The 19,076-nt window shown below is 35.0% G+C and overlaps 1 protein-coding gene across 5 annotated transcripts; it reads right to left on the bottom strand.

The window, feature by feature from the left end:
• Window positions 1-866: 866 nt before the first annotated feature.
• LOC100741627 (unconventional myosin-IXAa-like) lies at window positions 867-17,640 on the bottom strand. 5 transcript variants are annotated; one of them, XM_012386855.3, is made up of 15 exons: window positions 17,140-17,640; window positions 15,271-16,166; window positions 14,882-15,183; window positions 14,169-14,786; window positions 13,793-14,091; window positions 13,466-13,725; window positions 13,086-13,393; window positions 12,664-13,001; window positions 12,510-12,570; window positions 11,232-11,558; window positions 9,059-9,982; window positions 8,895-8,972; window positions 6,580-8,825; window positions 5,505-6,512; window positions 867-5,169 (listed from the first exon to the last, which is right to left on the bottom strand). In XM_012386855.3, exons 3-15 carry the CDS (start codon window positions 15,172-15,174, stop codon window positions 5,072-5,074), a joined length of 6,858 nt encoding a protein of 2,285 aa, XP_012242278.1. In that variant the 5' UTR covers window positions 15,175-15,183; window positions 15,271-16,166; window positions 17,140-17,640; the 3' UTR covers window positions 867-5,071. The 5 variants fall into 5 exon arrangements, with proteins under 5 accessions (XP_012242278.1, XP_012242277.1, XP_033177126.1 ...); XM_012386854.3 differs by having other exon boundaries at window positions 16,929-17,640; XM_033321235.1 differs by lacking the exon at window positions 11,232-11,558 and adding an exon at window positions 12,148-12,195 and having other exon boundaries at window positions 16,929-17,577.
• Between the last annotated feature and the right edge of the window lie 1,436 nt (window positions 17,641-19,076).

Here is a 19,076-nt window from a genome sequence, read left to right on the forward strand (position 1 = left end):
ATCGTTCGACGAATGGTTCACGAACGATCGCCGACCAGGTCGATACGTGTGAACGATAAAAGATAGGTTTCCTCGAGGACAGAGTCGAATCACTGTCGCATCTGTAATTGTAATAAGCGTATTTCGTAGAATTGGGCCAGAAAACTAGAACGATACTTTCTCTTGTTGTCTCCGTAGTTATTTAAGCGATCTCAATTCATCGTTTTACTTAGCATCATGTTCGATCGAGCTTTTATTTCTTTAGAAGAGATCGGGGAGTAAAGTCGATGCGGGTTTAGATTCTGGTGATCGTGCTCTAATCGTTGGACCAACTCGAGCGAGTATGATCCGTGAAACGCAGTGAATCAAGATCTCGAAGACAAAAATATAGAATGGAGTATGATGAGAATCGTCGTCGGCGTAGCCGCACGCGATGAAGCTAGTTAGGACTTTTAGGGGCGATATTGTCATGAAGAGTTCCGTTTTCTCGCGCTATCTTATCGCCTATTTACAACGCACGGCGGCCCAACGCACGGCAGAGTGAAAATCTCATACGAATCGATCTTATTCGCTCTTCGACGCGACCGATAGCGACAAAAATCTAATCGATCGCGTTTCCTTCTATATTTAATCGACGACTCGATTGTGAATCGGACACGATTTATTAAACATTATTGCATCGATAACGCTGATTCCTTGGAGAAAGCAATTCTCATCGATTATTCAACGCTAGACGGATTTCGAATACGTGAAATTTTCGCTCCATCTCGAGACGGAGAGTCGTCGAGAAAATTGCCGGTGTCGCGACCCATATGTCGGTTCTTTTTCGTTCTCGTTCGCTTTCCTCCCTTCACGATCGAGATAGATGATACGTTTTGTGCGCTCAATACTAGCACGAAACACCTTTTTTTTTTTGCACAGTAGAAGCGTAATGCGTTTGCGTAAAACGATCATTTACAGATACTTTTTTTTTTTATAACGATTAGTTCTTACTCGTTACGCGGTTAAAAAGACTACCCAGCTGCGCCACGGTGAAATCACTAACACGATTTACAAGCTCTAGATCAAACCGTGGCTGGCTTTCCTAATGATAAATTTCTCGAGAAGATGAAAAACAGAAAGTGTTCCTTACGGGCGAAAGAGCCGACGATTCAACAACCGATCTCGATAAAAGAGACAACAGACTAGCCGAAACGAAAATTAACCTATTTTCCTTTTCTTTTAGTCAACTTTTTGCTTCGAGAACGCACGATCAAACAACAAACGGACTTGTCCAAAACCTTTACAACACACTTTACACACTGAAATTAACAGTAACGTTTTCAGCATAAAGAACGTTTAACGTTAACCAACGTGTATTCTCATCGTGAGCACGTCCATTATCGATAAAAAGGAAATACCGGAGAAAACGTTTGATCGTATTCGAAACGTTTCACAATCGCAAAGAAATAAAATACGGCAGTTAAGGTGGTGAAAAAATTGACAAAATTATACGATTCGGTAATTACTCCGTGAATTCTCCGTCCCATTTAATTGATATTTACTGTGAAATTGATTACGAGCTGTTAAGCCGCTAACATTCTAAAGCTTTAATGAGTATCATTTAAGAAATAATTGAAGAAAATTGTGCTGGTATCAAGTACAAGATTGCTAGAAAACCCTGAATCGATATTTGAGAGGAACCCCATGGGACGGAAAAGAACGAGTTTCGCTGTGTACGTGAGGCGTATCGTAGGTAAAAGGGTGAATAATACTGATTAAGATAAAGGAACCTTTTGCATAATAACGCGTATGTTTATCGATCGATAATGTACGCGCCCGTGCATACAAATCCGTATACTCTTGCACGATACTTTCACGATGATTAAAGAACACAAGGCGCGTCGAACGAAGAATTGTTTCGACATCGAGGAAGAGATCGATCGAATAGAATTCGTTCGAATGGCCGTGGCCAACGTCACAGATGTCACGAACTCGAGAAAATGCAATAACATTTCAACGTTAAAAGACAGGCTACTACTGCAATCTGCGTAGTAGAACAAAACGCACGTCACAACGATCCTATCCTAATCAGTGTAAAAATCGATCAACCGTAAAACGAAAGATCTCACGCTCGTTCGGCTTGAGCGTTAAAAAAGAACGACGCGCGAAACATGAACATGGACATTTAAAAGAGTTGAAGTCGCTAATCGATCATTCTAAAACGAACGTGACACGAATTATGTAGATTTCGCGAGTCGATGAAAAAAAAAGAAGAAGAAAAAGAGGAAAAAAGACAAGAAGAAATTGCAACGTTTTGGAAAGAAAAGAAGTCGCGTGCCCTTTTCCGAATTTCCCGGTTTTAATGCTAACAGTTACTTGGATAAAAGTCACGCGCGATCCGATGTAATTCAACGCGAAATGATTCGATTCGACCGTTCAAATTGCTCCATAACGCGTTCCTAAAACATATTTCTACAGCTTGGAACATGTATGTATACCGCATAAATATTTCCCCACCTCTTTTCCGCGAGCAAGATCCTTTCTCTGTCGTGGCCGATCGTTCGACGAGATTTACAGCGAGCTAACGAAATATCGGTAAAATCGTGGGGCATAGATGAAAAAAGAAAGGGACTTCGGTTTTTTAAAAAAAATTAATAAAAAGCAAAGTAATCGAGTGCATGTTATTCTAAAATATCCTTAATATCCCGAAACAGAGAGGGAGGGAGGGAGTGAAGTAAGGGGAAGGGGGATATGATTTTGGTAATTCGGTGAATACAAGCATAACTGAAATATGAAATTGGTGGGAAATTGATACGCTTTGTCGTCGAATTAAAATTAAAATAGCACGATGGAATTTTCAATTAAATGCAAAATAAAAAAAGCTAGATAAATTAGAGATGTTGGAATAAAAATAATATTTCTTTCTTCCTATTTTTGTTTTTACTTTTCGCGAAACACGACATCGAAATATTTTATTCCAACGTCTCGCTCGAATAACTTCACGACTCTTTCAATTGTTGGATATTCGAGTCTAACACGAGGACGCACGACAGAAAAACAGACCAACTGTACGCTATAGCGGTGTATTAAAAAAAAGGGGGAGATGAGCATAAAGAAAGCTGAAACTTAAAAAAAAAAAAAGAAAAAAAAAGAGGAAAAATAAAAGAAGAAAAAAGGCACTGGACGACAGGGGAACTAAAACGAAATCGTAATAAATCTCAAGTAAAAAAAACCGTCTGCTCAGTCCGGTGCATACAAAAAAAGTCTTTGTATATACATAAGTATTACTGTATACAAATGTTTTCCACGTGTATGTGTAATCCGTGTGTCTATGTAGTATCTATACATTAGTACGTATTCGCTCGAACGCGTTTATGTATATAAAGGAGTCTCCCTGTATGAAAAAAAGTAGCCTAAGTAAAAACTGATACGAAAGTACATAATTGGCAGGCCGTGTGTGTGTTTGCGTTTTATGTATTTTATCAACGGAATATAGGCGTGTATAAACCCTATACGGCATATATCGACAATAGAAATAATCTTGGTAACGACTCTCGTAAAGATAACAATAATAACAGATTATTACGAGATACTCATTATCGTATATATCGGGTGACTCGAGAAGTTTACGCCGCATTATATTTACCTAAAATGGTTCTACTTGTACGGGTATGTTTAGGCATTATCCAAAACGAATCGCTATTCTGGCGAGAAAAATTAGAATTGCACTCTATGAAAAATACTTTTTAACGAGTAAACAAATTTATTTAATAATATCAATATAGTAATAGAGATTAGAATGGAAGATTAGAAAAGATCATTAATGATTAATATGTTTCTGCCAGAAAGAAATAAAGGAAAAACAAAAGAAGCTGTGGAAGAAACTGGTTGATTACGCTTTTCATAGCATCCAAAGATACGATTAAAATATTGATCGGAACAACGGTATAAAAATTGGCACGAACTTCTCGGATAACCTAATAATATATGTACAAGCTACAATTTGGTTTCCTCTTTCCCTCTTTCCGCGTGATTCGAATCACTTGCTTGAAACAGCGATTCGATAACTATCTATTGCATCGCGTGCGCGAGTATTCTATGTAAAAAAAACAAAGTTAACGGAATATGTCTGGCAAAAACAAAATCTGACGAGGTGACTCGTTATCGCTTCTTTTCAAGCCATCGATCAATGATATTGTTCTATACACCGTCTTTTCTATCGTCCTTTTTCCATTATTCTGCTAACGAAACAATACGAATACCTTCCTTTCTAAACCTGCGGTTGTCAAAAAACTCAGCATAAACTTGCGCCTTTTCTAGTAAAAAAAAAAGTAGTTATTATCGTGTTGATTCACGCAACAGTCTATAAAATCTGTAAGAAGAGCGAAGAACAAGGATAGATTGTTTTCAAACGAACCGATAAAAAACTTGAAGTAGAAGAAGAATTTAAATGCGACTAAACATTTGTAACAACAACCGATAATCCTTGTCTAGTTTTCCGTTTTTCTTGACAAAATAACTATCATAACTCTTCACGTCGATGGTACAGAGGAATGAAACATGATGTATCAAAATGAAGAGATATTCTACTATAGAATACCTACAAAATGTAAATGTTCTGCTTCGATGGAGCTTTCAAGATATCCAGCCTGATTGACACAGTCTTCAATAAAAGGAATGCATTCCAGGAGAAAAATAGCTTATAAAATGAATATTTAATACATTTCACGTGAAGCTATATATTCGCGTAATTTGTTAAACATTCTTTAGAAACCCCTGAAAGCTTTGCGATAGAGTGAAAAAAATAATATATATATATATAATAATAATATATATATATAATAATATATAATAATATATATATATATACATATATATATATATATATATATATAATGTTTGATCGAATTATCAGCTGAACTTCGTGTGGAACAAATTACTAGACCTACCTAATATCGTGTTTACTACTTATTTAAATTACTAGCGGCTTGCCGATGAGACCAGAGGTAAGACTCGTCGATTCGCTGCCGTCAGTCAACGCTTCACAGCGTGTGTCATGTTGCTACACTTGACGATCATCATTCTTCGTGGTAACGTTTATCGTGGATGGTCATACCATTACCATGTCTTCATCGACACTAATGATCGTCGGAAATGCATTGTCTGCGGAACTTTGCCTCTGGATAGGTCTCTTTCTTACGAGTCCGTCTATTGACAGACATAAAGCAAAAACCATAAATTATAATGATTTAACTTAAGAGAAAAGAATCTAACTTTAATCAGTACTGCTAGCATCTATGTTTCAAAATATCTTCTTATAATAAAATATAAATCTTCTTTAATTTGTCCTTATTATCATAATATAAAAGATAATGATTTATATCATATTATTTGAAAAGTGTATATTAGAACATGCGACTAAATCTTTTCTTTCTTACACTGTATACACGTGCACACAGGCAAAAATGAACTTGTTTTTCTGGACGCATACGTGCATAAACAGTATTCGAAAGATCAAAATTAACGAAATCATAACAATTTACCGGCAGAAGATGGAAGAAGATCGTCAAGAGATCCATCGTCCAAATCTGTGGCAGATAGAAGTAGGTCGTCGTCTGAAGAAGCTCTCGTTAGGCTGGGAAGAGTTGAAGTTAGTAGGGCCTTTTCCTTTTGGATTTCTTGTATATGATCGACGAGAAGCGCCTCCTCTTCATCGCCTCGATCTCTCTCTCGATCTGTAGTACCACCTCTGGCAGTCACACTTGGGGTCGCAGCGTTTAACTCCTCTGGGCTGAAGATTTTCGAAGATCGTAAACTGGATAAACGATAAGTCGCCGTATGACAAGCGGATTCGAGTGTATTTATGTCGGCTAAAGTTGCTCGCACGACCCTCAATTTCTCTTGTACGATCGTTTCGACGCAACAAGTCTGCCTGCCAACATCTTGTAAAGAATCTTGCGCGGGCAACGTCCTATTCGTCCTTAGAATGCACGGCGCGAAGACTATTGCTAGGGCTGACGGAGACATTCGATTGTCGACTTCATGAAGCGCTACTCTAGCTAGATGAACGATCAGTCGTTCCATCAAATCGAAGTTTGGCTTCGGCAGCTTCTTCAAAATTGCAAATAGCGTACTGATTCGATCCCGAGGATCCGTTAAGTTCGCAGCATGCAGAAAATCATCGTAATACTCGAAGGTGAGGAGAGGCTCTGGCATATCTCGAAAGAAACTTTTCAATACTGCTGCAAGCACGTGTACTTGATAATTCTCAAAGTCCACTTTTTCTAGATCACCTTCGTCCATTTTCACTTTTAATTCCTTCACTTTGGAACTGACACCGCTCTTTCGATATATACCTTCCGTATACAGACCATGCATCTCTATGGTTGTAATTAACCGATCTACCACTATCGGTACTTTACCGTCACCACAGTCCAATTTATACAACGGTACACCAAATATTTTCCGTGAGTTCATTTCGTGCGACGCTTCCTTTCCACATTCTGCCGACGCTTTTATATAACACTTTTTGTGGCACGTTAACTTACAATCTAAACATAGAAATGTAAATACGAATAAATAAATGCTACAGAAAAGGGAAGAAATATGTATACTTACTCTGACAGACAAGTCCTCGCTCGATAGGCCACATAAAGAAAGACGTACATACTTCACAAGCTGTAGGGATGTTTATAATAGTTAACTGGAACATATGATTACCATGACGTATTGGTTCTTCATGTTTTCGTTTCTTTTCCTTCTTACGCTTGCTTTTACTCTGTTTCTCCGGTGCTTCTGTTTTGACTAGCGTCATAAATTCATTCATGAATCCTCTAAATGCATTTACTCCCATCGTCACGGGAAAATCTTCACTGGTATTTTCTTGTTTGCAGACTGTTTCTATTACGTGCAAAAAGTTCGCAATTAAGTCAGTGTATTTGATGTTGCCTTCCACACCTTGCTGAATAGCAACGCTGTAAGTGATCACTAGGTCGTCTTTAAATTTACGCAAAGCCTGCCTAAATACACGATCGACTTCGCTTGGCTTCCTGCCTTCCTCTTGTCCTTCCATTATGTATATCTTCTTCGTAATAAAATCTTGCATGAGAGCTAACTCTTTCGCGTCGGATATAATCTTATCGGTACTGTCAGAGAACGCGGATGTACCGGTTAAGCTGAATTTCGATACCACTACTTGTTTCGAGGCATCGTATGGCGTTCGTGGCGGTTTCCTGTGTTTTCGCCTACCTGGAGTGTTTGCTAATATACATGGCATTTTAAGTACTCCGCCATTCTGAATACATTTGACATGGTATAATTGTTTACAGTCAATACATTTGTGCCCCTGTGTTACGAACGCATCCATCTTTTCGTGGCAGCATACGCACACATCGTCTTTGGCAAACCTTGTTACTTTTCTAAAACAATGACCGGCTAACGTGAAAAGATTGCCTTTCCATTCTAATAGATTCATTCCAGGTGCGAGTTTTAGGTCATTGGGACTTGTATCAGTTCCAGGTTTGTCTTCGCTAAGTCCTGATATTTTAGTTGCTGGGTCCGAATTTCTTCTCCTCAGCTCTAATGTTGTTATAGCGTTGGATCTCATGCGCTTTCCAGGTTGTTGTGTCTTCGATGCAGCTTCATTTTTGTTTACAGGCCAATCTGTTATTGATCTGGATGGTGTATCATGCGAACTATCTTTCCGAGGTCTTATAGTTGTTGCTTTATGTAGGTCACTCTCTTTGATTGTACCCAGAAATAGACTTTTGGTTTCTCCACTGTTGGTTTCTGATACACTCTCACCCATAGATCGGCACTGGACTTCTCTAGTGGGACGATTTCTTCTGGCACTTCTGACAGGCACGTCGGGTTCGCATTTTTCCTTTGGTTTCGAATTTTTCTCCTTGGGCAAAGTTCCTTTCAACAAGGGACTTTTTAAAGCATTTTCATCGTTCACAGCATCTAATTTCATAGATGTATCTCCTTCCGAGTTTTGCCTTCTCAAGTAACTAAAATCTTTCATTTCTTTACTGTGGCCATAACCATGATCACGTCTGATAGGTGAAACTGGGACGCTTTCAATCCGCTCGCTCGGTACACTATTATCACTTAATCGACGTTGTTCTCTAGCTGATGAACTATCCATATGAATAAAACGGTCACTATCCAATTTCACATTATAATTCGATGCTTCGTTTGGTTTGTCTTGTTGCACTTGCTCGAACATGTTATCCGCTATACTTTTATATTGAGAAACGTTTGGAGAACGTGTCAAGGTTGATTTTTGAGGACCAGGCAGTAAATAATCACTATAGTTAATGGACGAAGAAAAGTCTGCTCGGCGACGCCAGACGTCTGAATTTGGACTATGCGTTAAACTCATGTTAGATTGATGGTATGTAATTTCTCGTGGACTTGGAAATGATGGAGCTGTGTTAAAAACAGGCGGAGCACTTTGTACTGTACTCGGAATTTCTGTATCAGTTTCTCCATCGCTATATCCCGTCGATGAACTGTCTGCTCGTTTATTAACAGACGGCAATCGGCTCGAAGCATTTACTAAGTTTGTATTTGCGGCAACTACTGGAGATTGATCACAGCGTTTTGTTCTAGTGCTCGGTACCGGTTTGCCATAAGAATTGTCTTGAGATTCAGAACTGTTGCTCACTTGAGATTCATAGCTTCTTAAACTAGTCAAACTTTCCAAGCTACTTTTACGCTCATTAAATTCATCCGAAGGAAAAGAATCCGTGTTTCTTAAGATCGAGCTAGATTCTTGTAATATTCTTGTATTTGGTATAATTTTACGCTTTGAATATGACATACTCGTATCAGCTGTACTATCTCGAAGTACATTATCCATTCTACAATTAACACATATTATTGTGGTTAAGTATCAAAAGTTTTAATGTAAAAAATAGATATTTATTTACCTTGCTGACGTAAGACGATTCTGAGACTCCGTTTTACGAATCGTATTAAATTCCAACAAGCCCTGATCTGTGAGTGACCTGTAAATTAAATACAAGCATTAATAATAATACAAGTACTTGTAAATATACATATTATAGTTTTAACCTCTTTTGCAAGTACTTACTCTTCGTTATTCCTGAGCCTAGGATATACCTTACTGTTATCATATACAAGCTCTCCTTGATTTTGAGTTTCTTTATACTCTCCGATTTTATCAACAAGCAATTTTTTCTGTTTTTTTAATTCTGCGAAAGTCTTCCTCGCTCTATTACCGCGAATATGAGCTTGAAACATAATTACACAGGACTTAAGTTTCTTAAACCAACTATGCTGTTTATATGCCCTCCAAGCAGACTGGATGTGAATGACAGCCTCAATTCTAGTACGTAAAGAATGAGCAAATCTTTGGGCAATGACCATCCTCCAAAATGATTGTATTTGCACAACTGCATTTTTCAATCTAAGGAACTTCCTTCTTTCTAAACACGCACGGAACCATTTTTGTATAGTTGTAATGCTTGTAATGATTTGTTGGTGTAATTCAATGTCTAGTTTAATTTTTTCTGATTCTCTAAGAAACACTTTAGTTGTTCCAAGTTGATAATCATCTCTATTTAAATTTAGTGTCAATAGAAAATCTCTAACGTCAGATTGAGAACTTAATAAGCCCTTAGGTAATAACATTCTATACAATTGAATAAATTCCTCATATGTTAATCTAACGTTAAATCCAGCTTGTCTTATTCTGACTGTTTCTAACATTCCTGTATATCTTAACTGTCGTTGCACTGTTTCTTCATCGAACTCGTTTGGTACCTTGTTGGCATTGCTTTTAATGCATCTAATGAAGAAAGGGTTTGCTTGGTTTAACGTATCCATAAGACTATGCAGACTTTGTTGAAATTGTGCAGATACTGTCATAGGCTGCTTTCTTGCTTTTCCAGGTCCTGAGCCGTAACTTTGCGTTCTTCCAGCAAGTGTTTTTACAGTTTGTAGATTTTTTAGACCCTTCTTACCCCGTTCTCTTGGTCGAAATGATTTATTTTTCCTGTAAAAGTATTAAATTTTAATGTGTTATTATTGAAAATTATTTCACGAATTCCTTTTCCTATTTTTTAATTTCTTATCAAAATAAAAAATATACATAAATTATATGTTTACATTTTGAAGGATATTAGTATTATTTTAGAAATATTTATATATTTTGGTTTTTTTTTTCTAAATTAGTATTAAATATCCTGACATAGAAAAACAGGAAAAGGAGAATTTATGATTCCTATAATGACATGTATGGCATTGCAAGTAGTAACAATTAATTATTACAAACGTACTATGAAAGAGAGATAGCAAACATTTAGCAGAATGTCATTAGAATTTATATGACTAGATTATGATAGCAAGTTTAGAGAAGCATACAATATTAAGATTAATTGTGTACAAAAGTGGTTATCTGCAGATTTAGAAGTTTTTAGAAATTCTTAGTAATATAAGGAAATATAGTTTGATAATTGTGCACTAAATAAATACATGGATTAATATGAACTATTAGTGTTAATGATAAGCAATTTGCATTCTTTACGAACTACTAACTTTATGAGTTATGGTTTTCATTAGTACATAAATGTATTCTTATAAAAAATTTGCAATTCGTTTAATTCATAAAAAAATATTATCGTGCAATTAATTGTAATTAATTGCTAGCAAGAAAGGATATGTTTGTAATATTGAGAGCTTAATGCTATAGGATCTTTTTGAATTGAATATATATGCTGTATCAACCAGCATGTAATGTAAATTAACCCATTCTTAATTTGTATAGAAATTGAATCGAAATAAATGCATTATTGATTTTTAAACATTTCTTAATTAAGCTTATTGTAGGGAATAAATGGGTCAATTTAAATATTATTAATTCAAAAAGTAAAAAAACTACTATTGTGAAATTAACATGCATTAATTGTAGCTAAGATTATGAACAAATAAATTATTAAAATGTGATGACTAAAAGACGACCGGCGATAATGATCGTGAATATTATGGTACATCAAATAGAATGATTTTGATGACCTCTAAAAAATATGTGAAAGCTTCATAAAATAGTGAATATTTGTAGAAAGCTGTGTATGACTGCATGGGAAGACCATTAATGTCCTATTGAAATGCTATTACCTATGCACAAAGAAATCCTTCACCCAGAATTACTATAGAGCACACACTACCTTTATTGTAGAGCAGTGAATTTTTGTAGCTTAAATATTACAATGTTATGGAATATTAAATAGGTGCTGTTTACATACATGACTATTTGATTAGCGCGTTCCATGACGTTTGCTTCGTCTTTTGGAAGCACCCTCTCTAGCGGGTTATGAGTATCCCGTCTGAGTTTATTATTACTATGAGGCTGGTCTTCCCTGCCCCTTATTAAGTAACCCTTCATCGTGGTTACATTTGTCGGGTGTTGCGTTTGATTAATGTTTCGAGATTGTGGCCACGACAATCGGTTGTTGTTTACATTGTCGTTGTTTTCGAGTTGTATAGAAGATAATGTGGTAATGGGTATAGTTGATGGTATGCAGACACTGCGCTGCTTCTGATAGCTTGGTGGACGATTATGTTTGTGCAAACTGAAAAAGTCTCTCATGCTTAGTTTTTTTTTAGTAGTTTTATGTATTTAAATAGTAACCATATATTGTTCAATATCAGTATTTAATTTAAACTTTTAAACTTTGCTTGCTGGTGACTTTAGGAAGAAAATGATTTCATTGAAAACAATCTGTTTCACGAGTGATGAAATAATGCGAATTTTAATGATTGGCATGAATTGTATAAATAAAAAATTATTGTTGAATTGTTAATCATGCTTACGAATAATAGCAAGTAAATTAATATATTTTAAATGACAGAATGTAACTGTATTACGAAAGTTATGAAGATTGCACTCTAATCACATTTAATACAAAAAGTGCACACAGAAAACTCTAAACAATTTCTCACACATAAGATTGGGAAAATTATATGGATTTACAAGCTGTTTATAACTTGCAATCTCTACTTTGTATTATTATAAATCGAGTGAATTTGTATTTTAAGCTTTGCTAGTACACTCTTGCTGTAAAACTAAAGATAAACATTGTAAATCCATAAGACATCTTAGCATAAAAAAAGGTAATGTTTGCCAAAATGACACATACAGTGGATCAAAAGACCACTTACGCGATTCGGTTAATAGTTAGATTGACGGTCGACAACGTCACAAGATGGCTACAGGGACAAAAGACATGTGGCCAATGTAAATATAATTAACGTTTGCTTCAATTATAAACACATAGGAACCTCTTCAGCTTGATGCAAATATTATCAACGCACAACGTAGATTTATATTTTGTAGGGTGAGATAATATGCAGATAAAACATATTCAAAAACAAGCGCAATAACATTGCCATTTGTTTATCACGATCATTATTATATAACTAATAAATATTGCTCTATATTATGAGTATACAAGCACTCAAATATTTCGTCACCCTTTACGAGAGTAAAGATTATATAAAATTAGACATGAAAATTATGATACCTTATTAAATTCTCGTTCGGTGTCCTATACCTGTTTTGTATAGATGCTTTTGTACCATCAGCTAGAATAAAAAGAAAATATCTCCATATTATTAGCATGAAGAATTTAAATATAAGTAAAAGAATATTCCATATCATTAAAGAAAATACTGTACCTCGACCATGTCTATGAGCTCGACCAGCTTCTTGGAAAGCAAAATGAGCGCGAAAAAATGCTCGAAGTATTGCCCATCTAAATACCGCAACCGGATCTGCACCCACTAATTCTCGAACAAAAGCAAGGGAAGAATTCTTCAATACACCAACAACACCATCGGGTCGCATTAAATCCAGATTCTTTTCTCTCATATTAGCAGCTTGGTACTTAACAGATCCTGCATAATGACGTACAACAAAGGCTGCTTCGCGTCGTTGTGGTGCTTCATAAAATGGATTGTCTTTATGTACTGTATTAAATTTTTGTAGCAGTGTCTCATTCGTTGCACCCGGAAAGCTGCAATAGAAAAAAAATTTAATTGAAAGAAATGCGAGATATTACTTGTGTTTTTAAAGAATAAAGCCAATGCTAAATACTAACTTGCATTGATCATCTAAAAGACAAAGGAGGCCATTCGGTTTCCCTTCTATTAAATTTAAACAACCTGAATTATCACTGTAGCCTATATCTGTCCACCTAATCCCCTGTTTTCTGTACTCTCGTTGTTCATATTGGAAAACATGCTGATTGAAATAATGTTGTAGTTGTTCATTAGCATAATTTATACATAACTGTTCGAAGCTATTGCACATTTTAAAGTCTTCAAAACCAAAGATATCTAATACACCTATGCTATTGCCTTGATGATCTCTGAGGGTATCTTTCTTTGAAAGTAAAGCATGATTCACCTATCAACAACAAAATATTATCTTATAATTTTTCAAAAGACAAATTTCAAAGCTAAAACCACAATATCTTACCTGAAGCACAATCCAATCAAATAAAGCTCCATATAAACACTTAGCCATAGCATCTCTTGCTGCAATTGCTTCTGGAAGCCTATAGTTAATAACTAATGTTTCTCCAGACGCTCTTGCACGTTTAGCAGTAAGTGCAGCCAAAAGAGTTTCTTGTTTTACTCGAAGAAGTTCAGATATCAATGCAACCACTTCAGGATTTTTAACTCCCACAGCTTCGTCGTGATGGTGATAAGATTTTCTAGGCTGAAACTCCACATTACCTAAAATAATGCCATCCATGTCATTAGATCCTGTCATAAAAAGTCATTAAAATAATTTATTAATCACCGAGTAAAAGAACAGCTGACAGAACTGCAAACAATCGTCTCTGCTTTTCTGGTGTAAATCCAACCATTTCCATAGACTGTTTCAGCCTTGAAAACTCGTGTCGTTCATCAACATTTTCTAGTCCATAACAGCCACTTTTATTTAAATAATTGTAACGGTCGCAACTTTCTAAATGCAAAAGTTGCTTTTCTTGTTCACTTGCTCCAGCCAAAAGGTAATAAAATACATGATAATTTCTTTCATTTCTTCCTTGAGAAACTATTCTTGATTTTTCCAAAAGATATTTTTGTACGACCGCCCTAAAGATAATTTTATCATAGTCTTTAATAATTATAAAACTATATAATCTTCTACATCTTATGTATAAGAATCTTACCCATGGACCATTCCATTTTCTTTATAATTCACTTGGATAAATTTACCAAAACGGCTACTATTATTGTTATGTGCAGTTTTTGCATTTCCAAATGCTTCTAGTACTGGACCAGCACTGAGTATTGTCTGTTCAACACCACTACCATGAGAACCTTTCTGACTAAGTGCTGTCAAATGATGCAGTAGAAAATTTGTTGACTCTGTTTTACCCGAGCCACTCTCACCACTAATAACAATGCACTGATTTCTTTTTTCTTTAAGCATGCAATGATAAGCTGCATCAGCTATGGCAAATATATGTGGAGGTATATCTGGCCCCAACCTTCTATTTTGATAGAGTTTTACATATTTTGGATTGTAAATAGGGTAAAATTTAAACGGATTCAATGCAATTAATATGCTGCCAACATATGTATATATGTTTCCAGCTAAAAACCTAGCCCGAAGGTTGTCCAATAGAGTTTGTTCATTAAGATCTGGAAGTTGACATAGATCTGGATACTCCTTATCTCGTGGTTGATATAGGAATCTATTAAAATAGTCCTTGAGGAGTTGTGGATCCATGGGAAACCTACTATCTGACCATAAATAATCTGGTTGTTTTTTGCGCAAATAAAACCTAAAAATAATAAAGAAGTTAGTCTAACACATACATATTTCCTTATATAAAGATAATATTCATATAGTTATAACATTTTAAACAAATATATTTACCTGTAGTATTCTTGTTGCGCTGCATTTTTTGGCCATAATAACATAAGTGCCACGGGACACTCACATGGCCCAAGTCTTCTTTCTTTACATTCTTGCCCAACAGAGTTTCCTACTACTTCTGCTAACTCATAACCATTTGAAACAGACGCATCAATTAATCCAAGTCTCTCTATAATACACTCCACTATTTCAGCTGAGGAAGTTTGTTTTGTAGCTTTAATTGAAAGTGCTTCATATTCTGGGCTCCATTCACCCACAAATACTTGCACTACCCCCGAGACACAACTGTCCATTTTTTAACCCTATAAAATTAATAATATTCAATTTTAAGTCTACATCTATGCATATTGTTATTGATTTTATTACTTTGTGTTCATATGCTATTTTACCTTGTTTTATATAGGGTTAACAAATTTGTCCTCTATCATCCAGGCAAAATTTCAAATGTATTGTTTCTTCTTCTTTTTGTTTCTCAATTATGTACAACCACTGATGTAAACGTTTAAAATAATTTTTATACATTTTGTTTAAAAATAATCAGTTACAGTTTCGCTAATTTATTTACAGGTAATTTTTACATTAATTTAAATTTGTCAAATGCACTCAAAATTACCCAATATTCATAAACTAAAAGACTTTATTTATATACATATATATCATGTCAAATCTTAATCATGAATTGGTTCAACAAAATAAAAGTTTGTATTTTTTCTTTCGTTGCAGTACATAACATACAGAAATAATTAAAGTGCTCCCAAACTTCTCTTGAAGGTCGCATTTAATTTTACCATATTATTTCATCAATAGGACAGAATACCACAAAGTATTATAATCATAAATTAATATACCCTTTCTTTTTTGTATAATAAAACAGAACCATTAAAATTATTCTATTGTTTCTTTGTTTTGTTTTAAATTTATATATTCAGTCAATTTTATAGAATCCTGTTGATTTTGTTCTTCAATAATTAGAGTATTTTGAATTTATAGGATGATGTATTTAATTCAGATATCATGCATTTAACACTGAATGTCCAGCAAAACCTTTCTGATAGCCATTATATTTTATCATGACATTTACTGTATAGTTGCAAAGAGTGTAGGTGTGCTATTGTTGGCAGGCAGTAACTCAGTATCTTCACTGAGACAATAATCCAAGGTTTTCAATGTTTTGTAAACATCCTCATGCCATTTGAGTATTTTAATACACTTATTGCAAAAGATTACAGATGTATTTGCATTTGTACGTATTATAGAACTTTTGTGCGTTAAAGAAGTATCTTATCTGAAAAAAAATGTATGACACATAAATATTTTACATCAAGTATTTGTTGCATTGTGTAAATAATGTCATTGTTGTATTTCTCTATTACACGAATTTAATTGATTCAAACAATTTCATAATGTAAGAATATTTTATTTTCTTTTTATATTTGACTTTACATATAAATACAAATTATCTATCAAATCCACAATAAAATGTGAATTCCGGGTAATATTGTTCTAACCTTAAAACAAAAAGATTATATCTATACATCTCTTTGTTACTTTAAAATCCCAATCCCTTTTTGTGTTTTTTCTCTATGAATTTGTGTTCACCGAATTTAAAAATATCCCCCTAAATCTTTTCGTCATTGCTGGTAATTTTTCAATTAAACAGTAGCGGATTTATCTCGACACAAAAAGAAGGAACAGTGTAGAATAATATTCTAAATAATCTCGAGTGAACGGTAATCGTAACACATCGATCATTCGTTGGATACACAAAGGATTGCGAAAAACGACATACGTTCCCGAGATACCGATTGCCTCGGACCTGACGGCTGACATTCGCAGGAAAACCGTCTTCCGACGCCGATTGGCGGGTCATGGACCACACCACCAATCAGCAACGATCTGCGAGTGTGAACGTCAACAGAGTAAACCGGGCTTAAATTCATCAAGAATTTCTCGTCCACGCATAACACTTACTGATTGTTACATATCATCGTTAAAGAATGTAATGAAAACATGCAAGTCTATTCAAGGAATATGCTGCTTTTGTTACCTCCTTTGCTGATAACAAGACGCTCGGTGTGACACATTCTTACATTCTTATAAATCATCAAAACCTTCGCATTCTTGTGTATGCTATCATGGACTGAAATTTTCACTGTAAACTCATTGCCGTCTGTTTTCACGATTTCGAATTTCCTTCTTTTTTTGTTCGTTTATTTAAAATATATCCCCTTTTCTTATAAACCGTTACAGAAACGTACTATCGAGAGAACGATATGATACAGCTGTGGCTCTCGCGCACTCGACATACACTGTTCTTCTGTTTTCTCGCACCTAGAGAACACACGTACAATACGGGCGGATTGACACTTCAGTAAACAAGGTCTACTGTCACCGATACTTCTGCGTTAGTTCGGTTGTCGCCGGTTCTGCTGAAAATTACACTAATATTCGTGAATAATCGTGTTCTTAAATTGATAATACCGATGACACGGATGATGGGCCCTTGCCCAATTTATCGTCCTTCGTCTCCTCTCGGGATCCTGCGTCCCGATACGTCCACCATTTCGATTTTTCCGATCACGTGGTACGCAACGTTCGCTTTGATTGGCTTATTTCGCAGAACCACGTGACTGTTCGCTGAAGCCCAAACCACGGTTCACGGGTATATAAACAGATCTCAACATTCGTTAGAGAAAACCGTCTGTCTTTTGAATTGAAAAGGATCGTGACAGAGGGCAAGAAAAGGTCTTGTTCTGCCAAATAGACTGAGATGAATACAACGTATCTGTCTTTGCTGAAACATTCATAGTACCTATATATATGTATATATATATGTATATATGTGTCACGCATGCGCAGAACGAAACTTTTCTCTACCCTCCATGTCGATTTTGTTTAACTCAAACGACGGATGGTTTCATCAATGCTTCCACTATGGAAACTCCAGACCTGTTTATATGACCACACTATATATGCATAAGATCATATACATAGGTATACAGGTCTGGACAACCGTAGTTTGGCGTGGTCTGGTCACTCCTATATTGAAAGCATAGAGACAAGTGTCCGCCAAATGAAGACAAAGAAATCAACATGGCGTCGATATCAGATATTGTTCTGCACATGCGCAAGATATTGCGGTTCTTTTGAAATATAATTAAAATTCACTAGCTAGTTATTTTATATTATTAAAACAATTATAATAAATCCAATCTATGCGCAAATACCTTAGTAACGAGTGTTGTTATAAACGAAGTATTTACTGAGGAGGATATATAACTTTTGTATGCAAAGTTATATACGTTACACTCAAATACTCTTACTCCTACGTTTTCGGTATAGGAGTGTCCAGATCTGTTTGTATGACTGTGGTTTAAACACGGAATAAACCGTTTTCCTTTGTATTAGAAACAGTTAAAAGAAAAATACATCTAATCTCAGTTTGTAATCTAAAATAGATTTAAAGTAAAATAGCAATTTTCCAGTAAAGTACAAAACATTTAATGCCGCAAATTGACGTAAAAACTATAGAGCAAGGTTTTTTTAATGGAGATCGAAATGTAACAAACACAAAGTTTGTCTTGGAATTTTATAAATAATTGTAAATAATTACCATTATAAATTAATTAAAATTTAATTTTAGAAGCACGTTTCACGTTCAAAAAAAATTCTTATATTGGTATTAAATATTTCTTTGGTCTTTTCTTCTTACAATTAATTCATTAATGTTATTAATGAAGAAATTTTTACGATAAAGTTGGAGGAAAAGCGGAAACGGAAATATCTCTTTATTTCTGGTAGATTAACACTAAAGCTACCGACACTTTTCCTACCGCGTGCGGTCAAAATGATCGATGATTAAAGAAGTAATAGTTTATGATTTAACTTAGATAATGGTTAATTTATAATTAAATGTATATAAAATGATGAACCTTCATAAAATTTCGTCCAAATTTACTTTTGTTTAATTTCAATTATAGGTAGGCAAGACAGAGTACAAATTTTTCTCAGAAAATAAAAAAGCAAACTAAAATTAATTACCGAAAAATATACTGTATGCATGTTTTAGGAAAAGTCAGAAATTATGAAGCGATATCATAAAGTTTACATATGGTTAAATTTGTGTAGAAGTCGCGAGAGCGGTCAATTTGACCGCGCCGGTAGGTTTAGTATTAATATCGGTAAAGTATGAAAT

The sequence above is a fragment of the Bombus impatiens genome, unplaced genomic scaffold, assembly GCF_000188095.3.
Source record: "Bombus impatiens unplaced genomic scaffold, BIMP_2.2 scf_0418, whole genome shotgun sequence".
Lineage (NCBI taxonomy): Eukaryota > Metazoa > Arthropoda > Insecta > Hymenoptera > Apidae > Bombus > Bombus impatiens.